Here is a 21,521-nt window from a genome sequence, read left to right as displayed (position 1 = left end):
CTTACTGTCTTTGTGTTTTTATTATGACGGAAGTATATAGCTTACTCTTAAAGTGGTATGCTTCTACAATGATTTTAGGCAAATTAAATGTGACTTTTGGGGGCAGGGATGGGCAGTCCTCTTTCATTCTTGTGCTTTCTCCCTCTTTTACAAGAAAGTTAACCACAGGGCTTGCTTGTATCACTGATTTCATTTGGAAGGTGGTGATATCCACTATTAACTGCTTTTTCAGCTTCTTATTGACATAATAACTTTCGATGCCTTTCCTACTTAGGCGGCTGACATACTAACCCCTTGCCTTCATTTCTGTTCCTTGCTGGACTGCCACATTTTATTCATAACCCTGTGACTTAAAGGGACTTTGTGGCAATGATTTGCTTCATTTTTTTTCTTACAGGAGAAAATTTTGAGCAGACGCCATTGAGACGAACATTCAAGTCTAAGGTCCTTGCCCGATACCCTGAGAATGTAGATTGGAATCCCTTTGACCAGGATGCAGTGGGAATGGTTAGTATTTATTAGCCATGGAATTAGTACAGAGTAATTTATAGTGGGGTTATGAATCCTGTGTGTGGTAGCTGTGCTTCTTTGAGTTTTTTTTTATTTTTATTTTTTTATTTTTGGGTTGCTGTGGTTTAAATTCATTGTCTTATTCATGTTCCTGGCAAGCACATCTTTGAGGTATACCCTAACACTAGTAGTTCTCGAAGAAAGGCTTATAGAACACATTGCTCATAATTCTGTATTAGAACAATGTATCAAAACATGAAAAGTCATGTTTCTATTGTGTCAGACAAATATATAGTAGTGAGTCAGTGTGTGTATTGTATTAGTGTGAGAGCTTTAAGTAGATGGGTGTCTAACATAGTAGATTCTCACTAGCTGGTATGTATTCTGAAGAAGACAAGGAATGCTCTCACTACTTGTTTTTCTGTTTTCTTTTGCAGCTGTGCATGCCCAAAGGGCTGGCATTCAAGACCCAGGCTGATCCCAGGGAGCCACAGTTCCATGCCTTCATTATCACAAGGGAGGATGGCTCTCGGACGTTTGGGTTTGCCCTCACCTTTTATGAAGAAGTGACCAGCAAGCAGATCTGCAGTGCTATGCAGACCCTCTACCACATGCACAATGCTGAGTATGATGTCCTCCATGCTCCACTTGCTGATGGTGGAGAGCAGAGTGGCATGGAAGATGCTGAAGGCATTCCTGGAACCAAGCTGCAGCGCTTCAACTCCTATGACATTAGCCGGGACACGCTCTATGTCTCTAAATGCATCTGCCTCATCACACCCATGTCCTTCATGAAGGCATGTCGGAGTGTGCTGCAGCAGCTCCACCAGGCAGTCACATCACCTCAGCCCCCTCCTCTGCCCCTGGAGAGCTACATATACAACGTACTCTATGAGGTGCCACTCCCACCTCCTGGCCGCTCCCTGAAGTTTTCTGGAGTCTATGGGCCAATAATCTGCCAGAGGCCAAGTACCAATGAGCTTCCTCTATTTGACTTTCCTGTCAAAGAGGTCTTTGAACTGCTTGGGGTGGAGAATGTGTTTCAGCTTTTCACTTGTGCCCTTCTGGAATTTCAAATCCTGCTTTACTCACAGCGTAAGTCAATGTTGACCACTGTTCTCCGCCCATGTGGGGTCCCTGCTTTCTATATTCTCATACAATGGGCCTGACTGTAGGGGTCAAGGGCACATGGGAGGAGAATGGATAGACCCTGAGAAACTACTTTTGATTGGCTATCATCATGTTCCTTTGGTAGGACTAGATCTAATTAGGAATCCTTATGATTAACACTGAAAAGGGTTAGGAGGTAATGGCCACCAGCAGTGATGTTCTGTCATCCTATTTTTTCCTCAGCCTGACATCAAAATCAAAGGAGTTCCTAAAGGATGATTCTTTTATATTGAGAAGATAAATTGTTGCTTCTTTCTGTTCTTTCTTTCTTTCTTTCTTTCTTTCTTTCTTTCTTTCTATGTATCTATCCATCTATCTATCTATTTTTTTATACCTGACTTGTCTCTGTAAATGAGAGTGAATGTGAACACCAGGTTTAGAAAGAATACTAAGTTAGATGAGAAGGAACAGTTGTTTATTGTGTGAGCCAGACCAGTATCATAAATTTCAGTACATATTTATTGAGAGTGCACAGTGTTTCTGGCATCATTTCAAGGGTGGTGGATTAGAGTGATAGACAAAATAGAGAAATTTCTTTTTGTAGTGAAATTTATATTTTAATGAGTCAAGGAGAATTAATAAATAAGATAGAAGGATGGTATTTGGGGAAGAAAAGTTTAGATTGTTTTAACATTTTTATGTTTAAGTTTGTGTAGGTGTGTATATTACATGTGGGTATGTGGATTTGAGTGCAGGTGCTTGCAGACGCTAGCTTCTCCCTGGAGCTGGAGTTATAGACAATTGTGAGGCACCTGATAAGGCTGATAACTGAATTTGGGGCCTCTGGAAGAGCAGCAAGTACTAAGCCATCATTCTAGTTCAAGTTCCAGCCCCTCCTCACCCCTCAGAGAAAGGGTTTCTTTGTGCAACAACTTTGGCTGCCCTGGAACTTGCTTTGTAGACCAGGCTGGCCTCAAACTCACAGAGATCCATCTGCCTCTGCCTCTGCCTCCCAAGTGGTGGGGTTAAAGGTGTGTGCCACTACTGCTTGACTCAAGTTCCAATTTTTAATTGCTGAATCCCTGGGATATTGTTTAGTTGCCCTTCAAAATGGGAGGTTGCTTTAAAACAAACAAAACATTTAAAAGGTAGAGGAAGAAAATCCGCAACTCAGAAGGCTAGAAAACTCAAAATTTATCTGTTACACAAATGAAATGAAGATGGTATTGAAAATTGGAACTGTCTTATTCTCAGTCTTGTTTTTAAAGAATGCCACTTTCACATTCCCTGCAAGAAGTCTTTAGAGATTTAAGTCTAGAGCAAATAAAATTATGTGAGTTTCAGATACTGTATTAGGTTCATCCTGAAGACGAGGGGGAAGGCAAGATTTATATTTTTTATGCTGTTGAAAAGCTTGTTTATACAAAGCAGAAAATGACCTTTTGAAACCCCAGGGTTCCCTGGTATATGCATACTTAGTTCCCAGCCACTGGAACGCCTGAACTGGTGCTGAACGAGTACCCAGACAAAGAAAACATGATGGTATTTTGGGCATTGCCTCGCTCATATGGTGTTTTGGCACACCATGAGATGCTGCTATCCCTGCGCATCCTGAGAGCAGTCAGCCATAGAACACAGTAGCATATGCTTCACTCGTTTTGGCTAGGGCTAGGAAGGAAAGCTTGATTCATCTTCTCACACAGTGGCTTTACCTTAATCCACTGCTGTTTAGCCAGCAACTCAGCTTTGTAGTTACCTCCTGCAGCCTGCTTCTGATCAGGTCACACCTTGGTGGGAATTCTGTTCCCTAAGGCATCAGCTCTGTTGCTGTTTCTAAAGGTAGCTTTAACTAAATCTCTATCATTGTATTTGTAAATAAGAGATTCAGAGGCTGGCTAGCTCAGGGAGATTGAGGAACAACTAGTTAACCTCTTCTTGCTGGCATCTCCCAGAAAGCATGTCCTCCCGCTCTGCCACTCAAAATCCCTCCCTAGTACTTCCAGTGTCTCTCTCTGTCTCTTCCAGATGTTCTCTGATTACTTTCTGTCAACTAGTTGCTAACTCAGCCTCCTGACCCAAGGTTAATTTTATTTAATGCAAATGCTAACTTGGGTTTAGCAATGTAATTGAATATTCCCAACAGAAGCTCTTTGATTTTCTTGTGGTTAAAAAATGAAAGGTCTCTGCTAGCCTCCCTGCTTCCATCCCTCTCTCTTCCCCCTCTATCCCTCTATCCCTCCCTTCCCCTGTCTATGCCTCCCTCCCTTCTTCTCCTCTTTTCCTCCCTCCTTCCCACCCAATCTCAAAATGATTTGTAGAATATTTATTCAAAATATATATTTAAGTGCCAGTATGGGGAAGAGTAGGGCTGGATTTTCATGTAAAGGTTTTCTCCCATGTTTTAATATTATTTTGATTCATCTTTTAGATTTTTTTAAAACTAAAAAGAAGTTATTTATGTGTATACATGTTTTGCCTCCATATATGTATCTATGTTCCATGTGCATGCCTGGTGCCCTCAGGATTCAGAAGAGGTGTTGGATCCCCTGGAGTTGGAGTTAGGGATGGCTGTGAACTACCATGTGGGTGCTGGGAACCAAACCTGTGTCCTCTGCAAGAGCACTTAATGCTTTTATCCACTGAGCCATCTCCCAGCCCTTCATCTTTTAAATTTTAAAATACATTTTTCAGATGTCTGAGAATTGTAAGTCTTTAATTTACAGACATTTTTAAAAGCAAGTAAAAATTTCAAAACATTAAAAATATAAGAATGACCATGATCTGGAGAATTATTAGACTTTTCATCATGGTAATACTGGTAATAGAGGACTGGTGAGGGGGTTCTTGCTTTGAATCCTAGCACGCAGGCAGGAGACAGAGGCAAGTGGGTCTTTGTGAGTTTCAGGCCAGCCACAGTGACATAATAAGACTCTTAAAAAGAAAAGTTCTAGAAGAGATGAACGATCTAATGTTAGCTCAGACCCATAGCAAGCCTGAGCTGTCTGTATTTTGTGTATTTTTGAAGTTCCCACAGCTCCCTCTTCATATGGATAAAATTCTAGAGTGGCTTACAGAATAGGGAAGAGTACTTTGTTTATTATTTATTACAAAAGATTCAATTTGGGACCAGTGTAATAGAACTGCATAGAGCAGGTCCCACCATGCCATCTTCTCTGGTTAGCCTCACCCACTCCAGGACCTCAGTGTATATACCAGCCAAGAAACCCTTTGAATCTGCTCTTAAATTTTTATTTATTTATTTTTTATCACTACACAAGCCTGAGTGATGAACTCTTTGCTCTTGGTGATTAGTGAAGTTTCTAGCATTTGTCCCCTCTGCCCTGAGATCAAAGTTGGGCTGAGAACCTGGCCTCTAATCATGCCTTTCTGGTGACTAGCACTCACCTTGAAAACGGTCCAGGGAGGCCTCTACCCAATCCTCAGCTCAGTGTCCAAAAAAACAAACAAATAGAAGCAAAACAAACAAACAAACAAACAAAAAAGAGGATTCTTAGGACCTGTATGCTGAGAACTGGGAATGAAGGCCAAATATTTTAAGTCAAAGAAAAGTGTGACCTATAATTAATTTGCTATTAGTGTGAGGAATATGTATTTGAGTCTCACAGGCTAGCTTTAAGCTCATGGTAGTCTTTTTTGCCTCAGTCTCAGTGCTGGGATTATAGTCATGAGCCACCATGCCCAGCTAAACTCGCAAAGTTGTATTAGTGTGTAGAAGTGTCTGTATTGCAAATGTTCGATCTTGTTTTGCTGTCTGGTGAACAGAAAATCCTAACCACTGTTCTAGCCTCCCCCACCCCCTACTTTGGAAAATATACTTGACATATTCTGGAACAGTATCTATAGAAAAGTGCCATTTATTATTTCTGTATAGTAAGTTTTATTACCAGCTGAACCTGTGTATGTGATGGGTGTTATGTTTTAACATGTGGTCTACCGGGGTCTGAGTCACATTGGTCCTTGGGTCAGCTGGATTGTATTGGCAGTTTGAGCTGTCTCTTTGAGAAGCAAGTATTCATTTGACTGGTTTGTTGAGTATGCTTCTCTTTTTTCCCCCTGACTTAGATTACCAGAGACTGATGACCGTGGCGGAGACGATTACAGCACTCATGTTTCCTTTCCAGTGGCAGCATGTCTATGTTCCCATCCTTCCAGCTTCTCTCCTGCATTTCTTAGATGCTCCAGTTCCATACCTGATGGGCTTGCATTCCAATGGCCTCGATGACCGGTCAAAGCTGGAGCTGCCTCAGGAGGTGAGTATTGGGTTGGTCACTGGTCCTCTCCAGCACTGGGAGGAGCCCAGGATGGTGTCTGTCACCAATGCCTTTTTGGGGGTGAAGACAGGGAACATGAGTAACTTTTCAGGGAAAAGTACAATGAACCTTTAGTTCAATTTAAATCATTTTAGAGGTTCTCTGTCACCTGACATGCCCATTGTATTTGTCTATTTTATTAATTGCTTCTTTTAATATTTTTCCCCCCAAACATTGTGTTCCCAGTTTTATTGCCATCTTTGGCTTCTTGTATACATGGGACAAATTCTGTCCTTTAGGACTTTTTGTCCTCATTTTCTGTTTGCTTCAAGTTTGTGGGTGTGAAAAAGTTGCTGGGAAGCTAGCAAGTTTGAGAAATTACGTTTGCATAAGAGACTCCAGTATTCTGTGTGTTCTGACATGTGCATAATCCTCTACTTTGTGGCTTTGTCCATCACTATAATAGCCTTTGTACCTGTTTCCAGGCTCTCACTGTGGTCTGCACAGATAGTGGGATTAAAGAGTACCAATGTGTCCTTTAGAAACAGGTTTGTCTATGTCACACAGTCCTATTCACCCAGGCTTGCCCTCTGAAGGCCACACAGTTTTGAAGGCAGTTATCTAGTTGGGTATTTTCTATGCTGATTTATAGCAGATAATCTCTGGGGGTGGGGTGGGGTAAAGAGCTGCAGGTCACTCCTTTTAAAAGTTTTTTACTCCAAAGAATACATGTTCATAGTTTTTTTTTTTTTTTGATTTTTACAAAAACTAATAAGAATTAGCTCATGTTTTATTACTCAGCGATAATTTAGCATTTTAGTTGGCATCTTTGTACTATAAGATAACTTTAAACTCTTCTGTTAGAAGGAAGCATTGAGGCAGATGTGGCATTGATGTGGATCTGCTTGAGGTGGCATCAGGACATTTGAGGTGGGGTATGCTTGATTTATAAAAGGACAGAGAGTGTTCATCTCTTAGACCCTCAAATTAGAATTCATCAGTTGCAGCCATCAGGAGTCTGTAAAAAGCCCTTTGTTCTTTTTTTGCACCACCACATGATCTCAGCTGGCCTTGAGCAAATGAGAGCCTGAGCTGCTCTTGTGAGGCATCTTTTGTTCTGGCTTCTCTTTGGGGTTTTATTGTCTGAAACCACAGCCATGCCAGAAAAGTAAGCTTGAGAGCACTGGAGTGAAGGAGGGACTGTCACTTTGTGCCTGTCCCCTTTCTTTCCTCTCTTTTTGTGTCCCCCTCCATCCTGTGTGCTGAGGTCCCCTTCAGTGATGATCTCAAAGATGCACTGAGGGGCATGCCCGCTGGCTGGGATTGAGCCTGGGAACTCAGGTTGGCAAAGGGTTTTGTGAGCCTCTGAAGGAAGAGTTGGGGAGAGCATTAGGAATTTGGAGGATTCATGAATTTACTACCTTAGACAGTAGCTAAGTCTCCCCATGACTCCTTTCAGCAAGGCAGGGTAAGCAGAATAGAACTGGTTGTTTGGCCTTCAGTGTCTGCCAGGTTTTGCATCTTCACAAAGCTGTCACATAGATGCCAGTCCCTTCTCAGTTAAAGGAAGAAATGCTTGAGGAGTTGGTTGTAAGTTTGTAGATTGCTTCAGGTTGCCAGCCCCACTGTGTGCTGAGAGGAAACAGCATACGACTGTTTTATGAGCCTAGAAATTAAATGGCCTTTTTCATTTCGTCTTCTCACCCCTCCTCTTTCAGCTCTATTTCTCAGAGTGACTAGTGAAGTCTACATAGAGGTTCCTGTGTATCTTAATTAAGCCATCTTTGAAGTGTGTGCCTGAGCTGCTTCCCTCAGCCTCCTTTGACACAGAATTTGAGGTTGATAAAGTTCTCTATAGATGGGACTGGAGAGATGGCTTAGTGGTGAGGAGCACTGGCTATTCTTCCAGAGGACCTGGGTTCAGTTCCCAGCACCCGCATGGTGGCTATAGTTCCAGGGATCTGATGCCCTCTTCTGACCTCCATAGGTACCAAGTACACTTGTGGTGCACAGGCATACATTAAGGCTGCATGGGAGGGGTGCAGTAAAGAAAGCACCATGATTAGGGGGAAGGTTTTTTATTGTGAATCAGAAAAAGAGAGAGAGCAGAGAGAAAAAGAAGCAGACTGGATGTGGCCTGGCCTGGCCTGGGGAAAAGGGTATCGAGAGTAGTGAGTTGTAAGGAGGATGAATAGCTATGAGGAGAGAAGCCAGTGAGCTGGAACAGGCCTGAGCATTTAGGGTGGTGGTGAGAAGGTCAGGGGGCTAGTGTGGAGGCTTTGAAATGTATGATGGATACTTGTGAATAGGGACTGAAGGAGCCTGGAAGCTAGCATGGACTTTGATATGCTGGTAGCTACAGGTATATGTCAGTAGAGAGCTATATGTCCCTTCTGCTAGAAGTAAGGGAAATGACTCCTTTTGGCTGATGAGAACCTATTTCAGAAGTTTCTGAGGAATGTTGGCTTTTATCTAACCACCAGAAATCCTTCTTAAGAGCATGAATTGGACAACCCTAACCATATGTAGCCCCATGCTGGTCTTAATGTCCTCCTTCCTCAGCTTCCCCAAGTGCTAGCATTATAGGTGTGTTCTATCCTGCGTGGCTTCTTATTGTCAGTTTCATCTAAACTGAGACTAGCTAGATGGTAACAAGTCCTTTGTTAACCCATATTACCTACCATTTAGCATTGTGAGTACTGGTTCTCTGAGGTGGTCTTTAAGTCAGACGGAAGCATAAGGAAGGTTTGTAACAGATCTCACCAACTAAAAGTGGAGTTGGGGGGCAGAGGATGCTACTACACTCGGTGCATTCAGGGTCACACTGAAGACAGTGACAGTTCTGGTGCTGGACTTGGACACTCTTCTCACTGACTGTGGAATTCAATTTGTCAGACATTTGACTAGCATTCTGTATGAAGCTCTTGTTGCCAATAACAATACCATCATGTTCTCTATACTGCTTTTTGTTATTTCCCCTAGCATTTTATTTCTGAGGAAAGTGGTCAGAGATCATGTCACATTCCTAAGTTTTTATAATCTGAAAGGCCGGGGAAGCTCTGAGCATAGGGCTGTCTCATTGCCTTGCTCCATCTTCTTTATCCCATGTCTCATGTTTATCATTTAGTTGTATCCATTGTCCTTTCTAAGACTTCTCTTATGGTGCTTGGTTTGTTCATGCCCTTTCCTGTTTTGATTTCCAGGCTAACCTCTGCTTTGTGGATGTTGACAACCACTTCATTGAGTTGCCAGAGGACTTGCCTCAATTTCCCAACAAATTGGAGTTTGTCCAGGAGGTCTCTGAGATCCTCATGGCTTTTGGGATTCCCCCTGAAGGAAATCTCCATTGCAGTGAAAGCGCCTCAAAGCTGAAGAGGATCCGAGCCTCTGAGCTTGTGTCTGACAAGAGGAATGGGAATATTGCCGGCTCCCCTTTGCATTCTTATGAGCTCCTCAAAGAGAATGAAACTATTGCCCGGTTGCAAGCTTTGGTCAAGAGGACTGGAGTGAGTTTGGAAAAAGTAAGATGCTGGAAATATGTTTGTGACAGATTTGATCTTTGTTATAGTGCTGTCCTGGGGAAGATGGATTTAAGATAAGAAAGTACCCAGGTTAGGACAGTGCATATTTGTAAGCATCCAAGGAAATGTTCTGTATGGGAAACTGATTTAGTGCTAGCAGCTGTTCTAGCAAATGATATTTTGTTAAGTTTGGGTGGCTTCTTGTGCAAATCAGGGAGAGCCTGTTGCCATTCTGTGTGACACTTGCAGAGTGGTTGGGAAGGGTGGTGGTGGTGAGCCTCCACCTTTCATACCCATTGCCCTGTGGTGTCACAGCAGCCTAATATAGATACATCTTGATGCTGAGACTTAGAGACCTTTAGGCATTCCTGCCCTAGATTTGGAGCCTCACCTGGAGTTCAGCTGCAGCTTAGTACAGATCCTATAATGCTGACTTCTGTCTAGGTACTTGTCTTTCCAGTTTCTGGCCTTGATGATTGAAATTAAGCTTTCTGTGCTTATTTTCCCATCTCTTTACCTTTCCCATTTTCATTGCTAAACAACTTTGGTTAGCTACATATAAGTGTTAGGCCAGTGTAATAATTTTGTTGAACTTCTTATTTTTAGTGGTGAGCAATTTCATTTCTCTATTTTGTAAAGTGCAGCATATTTTAAAATAAGCTATACCAGTTGAACAGAGAAACATTTAGGAAGATTAAAAAAAATGTATGTCCTTTTAAAAAAAGGACAGTCTTTGAAAGGTAAGAAAAGTGACAACCCACTCCCACCCCTACTCCCCCCCCCAAAAAAAAAATGAAAGAAAAAGAAAGGTGATAGCGGGAGGAACTCAGAAACAGAGTTTGATTGACTGACTGCTCTGACTACCAGACTACCTCTCCTTTCCTCCCAGGAGTGATTCCTTTCTGTCCTTGGCTAGATTGTACTCAGCTACAGTGACTGCATTTTCACTTAACTGAGTTGCTGGATGCCTTCAAACTGAGCTCTGTCTTTTCTCCACCCAGTCTCTTCCCCTCCCCTGTCTTTACTTCCTACCTACTTGCTAGGCAAGGTTCTGCCACTGAACTACATCTCTGAGGAATTCTATTTTATATTTCGTCTTAATTTGTTGTCTTTTGTTCTCACCTCACCATTTGCTGCTGAGGCCAAAAGGAAAACAATCAGATGAGTTGTATTTCGTTGTCATAAAAGTATAATTGTATTTTCAACTGTCTTCTTTTTTCCTTCCTTCCTTTCTTTTTTAGCTGGAAGTTCGAGAAGACCCCAGTAGCAATAAAGATTTCAAAGTTCAGTGTGATGCAGAAGAACTCAGGATTTATCAGCTAAACATTCAGATCCGGGAAGTTTTTGCCAATCGCTTTACTCAAATGTTTGCCGATTATGAAGTGTTTGTCATCCAGCCCAGCCAGGATAAAGAGTCCTGGTTCACCAACAGGGAGCAGATGCAGAACTTTGATAAAGTGAGTGAGATGTTGGGAGGTGTGGATGAGAGCTAGTCACAGCTGAAGAAGTGAGGTCAAGTGGAGAAGCAGAGGTGTAGGCGATTCCTGTGATTCACCTCTAGCCAAAGTGCCTCTCCCTTGTTTCTGTTTTACTGTGTGGTGCTGGAAAGAACTCTCCTTCTCCAGGCAAAGGTGTGTGTGTGTGTGTAGTCAAACATCAGGGCTGGCTATGTCCTATTCTCAGGAAATCTGAACTTTGATGAGAGTTAACAAAGGGGAAGAGGGTTGTAGCTGGCTTTTCATAAAGACCTAGGAAGCTTCACAGAAGAATTGCCTCACTTCAGCCCTTGGGTGTATTGCTGGTGATGGTTAGAGCTGCCATATTCTCTTCTCTGTTGTTGATTGCTTCCTTTTGGTTCCACTAGGCATCCTTCCTGTCTGATCAACCTGAGCCCTATCTGCCTTTCCTCTCAAGATTCCTAGAGACTCAGATGTTTGCATCTTTTATTGACAACAAGATCATGTGTCATGACGATGATGATAAAGACCCTGTTCTCCGGGTCTTTGACTCAAGGGTAGACAAGATCAGACTGTTGAATGTCCGGACACCTACCCTCCGGACATCCATGTATCAGAAGTGTACCACTGTAGATGAAGCAGGTAAAGCCTCTTGGCTTCTGGGACTCTACTGCTAATGTGTCCCTTTTCCTAAACATGTCAGCTTCTTTCTCTGTTTTTGCCTTTTCACATAGCCTGTGATGCTTTTCCTTGTTATTTTATTTCATTTTGTTCTTTTGAGACAGGATCTCTGTAACACTAGCTGTCTGGAATTTACTATATAGACTAGGCTGGCCTGAACTCACAGAGCTCCATCTGCCTCTGCCTCTCAGCACAGAGACTAAAGGTGTCATCACTATGCCTTGCTTTATTCCTTCTGTTTTGTTTTCTCTTGGCCTGGAAATCTTTTTTGTTTGTTTGTTTTTTGAGACTGAGTCTCTCTATGTAGCCTTGGCTGGCCTGGGACTAACTGCCTTGTAAACCAGGCTGGCTTTGAACTCCTAGAGATCCACCTGCCTCTCAAAATCTTTTTTTTTTTTTTTTTTTTTTTTTTTTTAAAGACAGGGTTTCTTTGTGTAGCTCTGGCTGTCTTGGAAGTCACTCTGTAGACCAACCTTGCCTCGAATTCCCAAGTGGTGGGATTAAAGGCATGCACCACTGCCTGGCTTAAAATTCGTTATTAAAACCAGGAATCCCAATCTTGTATTATAATTGAAAATGGCAGTATTCAAATAGCTGAGGTCTGTAAAGCCAGAGCTGTGGTCACTTGAGGCTCTATTTATTGCCAGTCAGTTCTCAGCCCATCTGTAATCCAGGTGTTGAATCTGGAGCATAATGATTTGAGTTATTCTTGTCTGTTATCAGAATATGTAGTTTCATGGGTCTGTTAGAATACAGGATTTAAACTATGGGGTGAAGAGCTAACTAGTCCACATTCTTAAGGTTCTTTTTAAAAAAATAAGGGGTTGTAGTGTCACTTGAGGCAGCTGTATGCTTTGTTTCCTGAGCACCAGGGATCACTACAGATATTAAAGTGGGCATATCCCCAGCCTTAGGAACTGCACTAGTCTCTGTCTAGGCTTCCCCTTTGTGTGTTCTCTCAGAAAATTCTCAGGGCAGTTAGCTGAGACATTTGTAAGAATTACCTCATCTATTTCTAATTTTTAGGGACTCCTGCCCCTCATTACCTGATGGCCAGTGTTTTGAAGTCATATTTTATGTTTGTTTTCATATTTGTGTGTTTCAGACAGGAGAATAAAAGCCAGTCTTTTCACTCCAGGTGACTAGAAATAGTCCCTTCTTTAAAAAAAAAAAAGTTTGACTTGATATATTTTTTTTTAAATCTCATTCAGAAAAAGCAATTGAACTACGTCTAGCAAAAATTGACCACACTGCAGTTCACCCACATCTACTTGACATGAAAATTGGACAAGGAAAATATGAACCTGGCTTTTTCCCTAAGTTGCAGTCTGATGTACTTTGTACTGGGCCAGCCAGCAACAAGTGAGTAAACTCTAGAGATGCTTCAACCTAGCTACCAAGCACAGTAGCCAGTGCATCTAGAGTCTAAGCTAGAGTGGTTACACAAAAGACCTCAGAAGTTTTAAAAACAAGTATGGGAAAGACCCAAACAATGTAGGTGTCAAGAGTGTCTGCCAGTGTTTATCTTCACTGTACAAAGTAAGATAACCGTATTCTCAGAACTTGCAAGTAGCCAGGCTACAGGTGGGTTAAACTGACCTCACACCTGAACCTCCATATAATATCTATTTAGCTTTATGTCTTTAAAAAGTGGTGTTGGGATAACTGGGCCTTGACTGAAAGTGGAAATTGTGGCTGGATGGTTCTTTTTCGGTTTCTTTGGGAGATGAATGTATTAAGTTTCAGACAATTTTGTATCTGCATGTGAAGTTTTAGTAGATATTTTAAGACAATGTCTTATTCTTTGGAGAGTGCACTCTCTTTAGTTCAGTCATTTTTCTTTTAGCTGCTTGTCCTTAAGAACTCTGTATTGCCTCTGGTGGCTTTCTGTGCTCACCATCAGCTGTCTCGACATTCTCATTTTTTTTTGTTTTGTTTTGTTTTGTTTTTTTTTGAGACACGGTTTCTCTGTCTTGAGCCTGCCCTAGAATTAACTCTGTAGACCATGCTAGCCTCGAACTCACAGAGATATGCCTGCCTCTGCCTCCAGAGTGCTGGGATTAAAGACATGTGGCACCAATGCTGGCCGACATTCTTAATTTCTTTTGTCAGATGGCCTTACTTTTTAGTGACTTTTTTCCCCCCTATTTTGAGGCACGGTCTCTCTCACTATGTAGACCAGGTTGTCTTAGAACTCAGAGTAGTATTCATTCTTAATGGCCTCTTTGATATTGTCAGGTGGACAAAAAGGAATGCTCCTGCCCAGTGGAGGCGGAAAGACCGGCAGAAGCAGCACACAGAACACCTTCGCTTAGACAATGACCAGAGAGAGGTATGACACCTTATGAATGGCATGTTGCACTCACCTTTTCTGTCATATCCTTGGAGCTTAGTATTATTCATTGCCCCAGCAATGACCTCTCCCCATAGAGAAGGGCTTAAGTGTGGCCCTGTAGAGTGTAGGGTATTTTCCACATGGCAGCTAGCCAGATGACCCTTTAGATTCTTTCTGTTCTAAATCCCTGCTGAGTGTAACACAAACTTCAGAAGTTGACTCTGAAACTTGGGAAAAATGCCTTTAATATTAGGACTTCTTGTTTGTGGTATGATAGGAGAGGAGCTAATTTTATTAAAATGTAAGGGGAGAAAGTGAGTGCTGTGAGTCTGAGGATGGAGAACTTTTACCTGTGCCTTAGATGACTGCAGTGGTTAGTTTTCATGATAACTTGACACAGTCCAGAATTTGGGGTAGGGTTGTCTAGATTAGGTTTCCTATGATCATGTCTATGGGTGATAATCTTGACTATCTTAATTGATGTGGGAAAGTCCTCTTACTTTGGGTGGCACCATTCCCTGGGCAGGGGATCCTGGATTATGTAAGAGTAGAGAAAGCAAACCGAGGACAGCATCCCTGCATCCTTGCTCATTGCTGATTGCAGATATGATGAAATCAGCTTCCTCAGGCTCTGCTGCTGTGACTTCCTGAAACAGTAAACTGTGAGGTGCATCTGTGAGCCTGAATCAATACTTTGCACCTAAGTTGCTTCTGTCAGGATATTTTATTGCAGTAAAGAAAAGAACAGAGATAGTGGACTTGACTTTTGCCCCTTATGTGAATGAGGAGAGGGATGGTGTCTTAGTTACTGTTATGCTGTGAAGAGATACCACAACTAAGGCAACTCTTATAAAAGCATTTAGTTGTGGGCTTGCATACAATTTCATAGGGTTGATCATAGAGTTGTGGTATGCAGGAAGGCATGGTGCTGGAATGATGGCTGAGAGTTTTACATTCCCATCTTCATGTAGCAGTTAGAGAAAGAAAAAGAGAGGAGAGATACTGGGCCTGGAGTGGGCTTTTGAAACCTCAAGCCCACCCCCAGTGGCATACTTTCTCTTAGGCAATACCTCCTAACCCATCAGTTTTCAAACTGAGTTGTGACCTCTTTGGGTTGGGGGGCAGGGGCCATATATCAGATGTCCTGCATATCAGATATTTACATTATGATTCATAACAGTAGCAAAATTATAGTTACAAAGTATCAACAAGAGCAGTTTTATGGTTGTGGGTCACTATAACATGAGGAACTGTAGTAAAGGGCTGCAACATTAGGAAGGTTGAGAACCACTGTCCTGACCTTTCCCAAACAGTTTCACTAATTAGGGACAAAGCATTCATACATGAGCCTGTGGGATCAAACCATCTGTGATGGTTTGAATGATTTCCTGAGACCCCCTCTGCTGAAAGCTGAATTGCTGCTTCCTAGTAAAGTCTCTAGTTTTAAATGTCTAGTTGGAGACCCTGCTGTAGATTTGTTGTGAAACTTCAGGGACTTTAAAGGCATTGTGATTTTCACCTTAGACCAATAAAATTCAATCGAGAAGATGTTTTCATATGTGTCTAGCACTTCAGTGAGCTGGGAAGTAAATAGCTTGTTTGGCTGCTTTTTTTTTTTTTAACTTTTTTTATTTATTCTTTGTGTCTTTCACATCATGCAGTTCCATATCATTCATTTCTCTGTCCCTTTGTATCACATTCTGCCCTTGCAAAGTCCCCCCCCTCCAAATAAAGTAAAATTTAAGAGAGAAAAAAAGAAAAGAAAAATTAATCTTGTTATGGAAGCTTTTGTTTCATACTTTTTAATTTTTTTCTTTTTTCTTTTTCTTTTTTTTTTTTACTTTTACTCTATGTAAGTATTATTGTAAAGAGTCATTGGTCTGGTTTGAGGCCTCTGGTTTCTGCTACACTATCAATACTGGGTCCTCACTGCAACTTCTTAGATATCCTGTTGTTGCCCATTATCATGGAGATCTGGAGCTTTGGGTCTGCAGGACCAGTCCCTTCATGTCCTCCACCAGATCACAGATGGGGTGGATGTTGGGGTGGGCCAACTCATAACACTGCTTCTGGGCCTGGTAGTTGCAGGGTTTGGTCAGCTCACCAGCTCTCCCTTGTCCTCACAGCCAGGGTGAGCTCTCCTGCATTGTCCTGGCTAGTATTCCCTTGCAGCTATGAGCGAGGGGCAGGGCCAGTTCTCCTGCTTTCATACTCTCAGGGTAGGTTCTCCATATCTTCAGGGCCAGCTCTACTGTGTTATCCAGGTGAGGTAGGTGTAGGGGCCATTTCCCGAGTGCTGCAGCTGATGAGGGGCAGGGATAGATCTCCTGCTCTTAAGACCTCAGGGCCAGCTCTCACCTGCCTCAGATGTTGATGGGTGGGTGGGAAGGGACATTTCCCCCCACCCTCATGCTACTGCATGACTGATGAGTAATGGGGACAGCTCTCCCATGCTTACAACTCATTCTTGGTGGTTTTTTGAAGAAATAAATGAAAACTTGTAGGACTGGTTGTGGCTCAGTGCTAGTTAGAACACTTGTTGTGAAGGGGTAGGCTACTAGAGTTTCAACCCAGCACCATAAAACAAATTAATTTTCAATTTTTACTGCTGGTCTGTAGGAAACAATTATGCTTAGACTTTTTTGTTGTTGGCATAGGGCAGTTGGTATTGATGTTCTAAGTGCTTCACCTCTGTCTACTGCCTCACTTCAGTATTACTATTTTTAGTATGTTTGTTGAATGTACTTCTTTTGGTCAGAATCACTGGGGTAAGCATTTGAATATCAAGATGATAGGGAGGCAATCATTGCCTCAGAGAAAGTGTATATTAGGGAGTAGACAGGTACATAAGTAAATCAAGTAGAAAAACCTTTTGAAGGAGCCATGTGATGGGCATTTTTCTCATAATCACTGCTGAGAGAATATAAAGATCATTTCTAGTGAGATAATCAGCAAACAACTCCTTGGAGGAAGAGTCAGTGTCTATCGAGCCTTAGGGATCAATAGGATTGTTAGAGAGAAAGAACAACACCTCCAAGTAGAGGATAGGACTAAAGCTGGTGTATGTTATACAAAGCAGACTGTGGACATACAGATAGATAGCCAGTTAGGAGGCAGATAGCAGTTGGCTGTAGGGGCAGATTAACGGGTCAGAACATAGAATGAACAGGTTTGTAGTACTAGAGATAGTATGGAAGAGGGAGCAATATTAAGGTAAAATGCTGGTTATGAACCTGAGATGTCAAGAATGTCCATGTATAATTTGTAAAATTGATGCAGACTCTGTGTTAAAACAAACAGCATATAGAGAAACAGCAACACTTTGTAAAAGAATAGGAAGTGTGGTTATTTCCTTAGTTCCTGATTTAGCAAGATTAGGGCAAATAGATCCTTTTAACATGGTGAGGATAGTTCACTCATTTCATCATGGTGAGTGAAATGATTATTGCAGTCACATTGAGGTTTGATTGGGTTTGCTCATTGACCTGTGTATGCTGTAGTAGCCATGTTCAACCTATAGACTCCTGGCTACATGTGCCCTAGGATACCTATGAATGTAGCCCAATATAAAACAGTAAATGTACTTAGCTACTGTGAGATCAGTTGGTTATTTATTGCAATTTGTAACCTCACTGAAGGATTCATAAGTATAAACTTTGTAGAGGACACTATCATGTCATAATGTCAAAAAGTTGAATATTCCTGCTAGTGAGTGTATGTGTCCGTGTGTGCTGTGCGTGAGAGCACATGTGCAATTCCCTCTTGTGTCTTTAAGTCAAAGGTAATTTATTGTACATGTGTCAACAAAACCAGGAATCATATTATTTTGGTTTTTCCCTGTAGTACAAGAATTACACTCAAATTTCCTGCTCCCAAGTATATTTGTGCCCAGGCAGAGGCAAGCAAAGAAGTGTAGATGTAGTGTTGTATACAGGAGCCCACCATTCTGGTTGCTTATGGTTTCTGAGCATGGGCATAAAAGGTCTTTGCTTTTTCTGTTTGATGTAGAAGTACATCCAGGAAGCCAGGAATATGGGCAGCACCATCCGTCAGCCCAAACTGTCCAACCTCTCTCCATCAGTCATTGCCCAAACCAACTGGAAGTTTGTAGAAGGTCTGCTGAAAGAATGCCGCAACAAGGTGAGCTGTGGACACCTGAGTGCTGATACTCCCTTGGCAGCAAAAAGGAGATCATTGCTTGGCTCCAAACACTCCTTTTTTAGTTAAAAACATTAAAACATTGTGTGTGTGTGTGTGTGTGTGTGTGTGTGTGTGTGTGAGAGAGAGAGAGAGAGAGACAGAGAGAGAGAGAGACAGAGACAGAGACAGAGAGGCCAGGAGAAAGAGAGAGAGAGACAGAGACACAGAGACAGAGATAGAGAGGCCAGGACAACTTTTGTTTATTTGAGACAGGGTTTCTCTCTGTATCCCTGGCTGTCTTGGAACTTGCTCTGTAGACCAGGCTGGTCTTAAACTCACAGAGCTCTGCCTGCCTCTGCCTCCTGCATGCTAGGATTAAAGGTGTGTACCACCACCACCAACTGAAGTCAGGACTAGCTTTGTAAGTCAGTTCTCTCCTTCCCTCTTCACGTGGGTTCTGATGAAGGTTTGCTAGGTAAGCAATGTAACGAGTATGGTTTTTCTGCCTGCCACCTGGTCTTGTCTTGCTGCCGCGCCAGCCCCAATTAACACACAGAGCCTCTGTATTTGATATAATGCTGTTGGCCCGGTTACTTGTTTCTTATCGGCTAGCTCTGTCTTAAGTATTAACCCATTTCAGCTGATATATGTATTTCTCTTACCGGGGAGCTGGCCGGCATACTGCTTTCTCCCGACTCTCCATCTTGGCTCCTTACTACTTCCTTTCCTCCTTGTCTCCTAGTCCTGCCTATTTTGCTTTCCTATTGGCCAACAGTACTTTATTCATTAACCAATATGAGAAACATATACAGAATGATATCTCCCATCAAAGCAATCTAACTAACCCCACTCTATTGAATTGGGTAATATTAACCTTAAAAGCTTGTTACCTTATTAATTGCATGTGTGGAAGAATTTTTACATCTCTGCTATAATCTGATAGCAATCATTTTTCATGTCTAGAAATAGCAGTTTATGGGATTCTTACTCACTCCATGTTAACTCAGTATTTGTTGTTATTAAACTTAGTAGTTTGGATAGTTTTCTCATTACAAAAAGAAATATTAATTTTTAATATTTAAATTATAAATGTAATTTCTTATTTATTTCAAGACAGGGTTTCTGTAGATCAGGCTGGCCTCAAACTCAGAGATTTGCTGCCTTTGCCTCCTGAGTGCTAGAATTAAAGGTGTGAGCCACCACCACCTGACCTATAAATGTAATTTATAATAAAAAAAATCCTTATACAGTCAGAGTATCATAATTTTTAGGACAACTCAGGTGTTTATTCTCTACTGCATCCTGATAGTTATTGGTAAAATTAGAAGAAATTCCTACTTTAAGTAACTTGGGCCGGAGGTATGGCTCAGTGGGTTTGTTAATCCCATAGAACAAAAGTAAAAATATTACCCAATTTCTTTGGTCAGATTAAACAAGCTTTATTTTCTGTCAGACAATGCTATTTCCCTAAAGTAGGGTTCAAGAAAATAGCATTGAACACAGGAGAAGGTGGGGTTTTATATAGCACCCAAACTGCAAGGCTAGGGGTTTTCAAGGGTTTTTGGTTACATAGGAACTTGGCAGAACATTTCAATATTACTTGACAGGACATCTTATCAGGGTGGAGATTAGGGTATAGGGTGTGGAACATGTCCAATTACAGAAAATGGGTCAAGAGGTGGTCAATACCAGATTTCACAGAATACAGAAATGAATTTATTTTGACCTTATGGCTTTTAATTTTTAAGATGGAGTGAAGCTGGTCCATCAGGTGAAGACACTAGCTGCCAAGCCATCTGATTTCACACATGTACCATGGCACTTAAGCTCTCTCTCTCCCTTTCCCCCTTCCCACCCCCCCCCTCTCACACACACCCACACCCACACACACACCCACACACACACACACACCACTAAAAGCTTAAAAACAAACTAACTTAGATTAAGCAGGGCTGGTGATGCACAACTTTTAATCTCAGCACTGAAGAGATAGAGGCACAACTTTTAATCTTAGCACTGAAGAGATCTCTGAGTTTGAGGCTAGTCTGGTCTACACAGAGAGACTCTGTTTCAAAAACAGATAACAACAAAAGTTAGTTTATTCTATCAGAATTGATATTTTAAATTCAAACCTCTTAATTTCTAGATTATACTTATTTTCTTTTTAGATTTATTCTGTGTGTATGAGTGCTTTGCCTGCATTTATCTGTGTACCACACAAACATCTGGTGCCTAAAGAAGTGGTCAGCCTCCATGTGGGTACTGGGAATTGAACCTGAGTCATTTGCAAAAACAAGTGCTCTTAACTACTGAGCCATCTCCAGCCCAGGACTGACTTCCTTCCTTCCTTCCTTCCTTCCTTCCTTCCTTCCTTCCTTCCTTCCTTCCTTCCATGCATGGTATCTCTGTGATTGTATGCTTATATGCAACTTCCCTCAGAGTCCAGAAGAGGGTGTCAGGTCTCCTGGAGCTTGAGTTACAGGCTATTGTGATCTACTCAATGTAGGTTCTGGGACTGAGCCTGAGCCTGAGCCCATGCCTGAGCCTCCTATTGGAGCAGTACAGGCTCTTAACCCTGAGTTATTTTTTTCCAGCCCCAAAATTAAAAAAAAAATTTAAAACTGACAGTTCATTCTGAGTTACTTGTGATTTTCCCATATAATGTTTCCTTTCCTGCTATCAAGAACATTGCTGAAACATTTCTTGAAAGATTTCATGTTTCTCTTTGACATTGATGATGTTGTTGCATATTTACAATAAGCATTTGCAGATTTTTACCTGAAATTATGCTCAAAAGCTTCTTGTTTCCTTGAGTGTTATTTCAGATTTATTTCTGGGTTATATGTGTGCTTGAAGGTTTGTTCAGTACATTTATTGAAGCAGTAAGAACGGGAGACTATCAGAGGTGTGCATGAGCAAAGGACGTTATTCAACGCCTTTTCATAAAGGCAAAGTGATGCAGTTCCTTGCTAGGGTTACATGCTGATAGCTGTGTTTCCCCTTCTTAACTGAACTTTGAAAGCTTGTACTTCCTATTACCTGACCTATATGTGTGTAAATACACTGTCCCTGGGGCTTCTTCATCTTGTCCTTCCCAGCCCAGCACATGTAACTTGCAGGCTGCCACAGCCCTCTGCAATTGTGTGTGGTCCTACTCACTGTGGGATCTATCCTACTTACCCATTCCTAGACCAAGAGGATGCTGGTGGAGAAGATGGGCCGAGAGGCTGTGGAGCTGGGGCACGGAGAGGTGAACATCACCGGTGTGGAAGAAAACACCTTGATTGCCAGCCTCTGTGACCTTCTGGAAAGGATCTGGAGCCATGGGCTTCAGGTGAAACAGGTAATGGGTCTGGCTTCTGGCTTCACTTCCTTATACCAGTGGTTCTCAACCTTACTAACACTGTAAGTAATACAGCTCCTCATGTTAATTGTGACCCCTCAACCATAAAATTATTTTTGTTGTTTTAATTTTGCTGCTATTATGAATCAAATG

At 41.9% G+C, this 21,521-nt stretch overlaps 1 protein-coding gene across 2 annotated transcripts in view; it reads left to right on the top strand.

Annotated features, from left to right (window-relative positions):
- Dennd5a (DENN domain containing 5A) overlaps window positions 1-21,521 on the top strand; it is a 59,316-nt gene that overhangs the window by 22,716 nt on the left and 15,079 nt on the right. For both annotated transcript variants that reach the window (XM_051192662.1, XM_051192661.1), the window contains 10 exons: window positions 398-507; window positions 948-1,605; window positions 5,704-5,891; window positions 9,095-9,412; window positions 10,654-10,869; window positions 11,277-11,511; window positions 12,762-12,912; window positions 13,789-13,882; window positions 17,894-18,025; window positions 21,216-21,368. In XM_051192662.1, the coding sequence (XP_051048619.1) occupies window positions 398-507; window positions 948-1,605; window positions 5,704-5,891; window positions 9,095-9,412; window positions 10,654-10,869; window positions 11,277-11,511; window positions 12,762-12,912; window positions 13,789-13,882; window positions 17,894-18,025; window positions 21,216-21,368 (2,255 nt within the window). The remainder of the gene's footprint in view (window positions 1-397; window positions 508-947; window positions 1,606-5,703; window positions 5,892-9,094; window positions 9,413-10,653; window positions 10,870-11,276; window positions 11,512-12,761; window positions 12,913-13,788; window positions 13,883-17,893; window positions 18,026-21,215; window positions 21,369-21,521) is intronic.

The sequence above is a fragment of the Phodopus roborovskii genome, unplaced genomic scaffold, assembly GCF_943737965.1.
Source record: "Phodopus roborovskii unplaced genomic scaffold, PHOROB, whole genome shotgun sequence".
Taxonomy (NCBI): Eukaryota; Metazoa; Chordata; class Mammalia; order Rodentia; family Cricetidae; genus Phodopus; species Phodopus roborovskii.
This window is presented reverse-complemented; position numbering and strand designations above follow the sequence as displayed.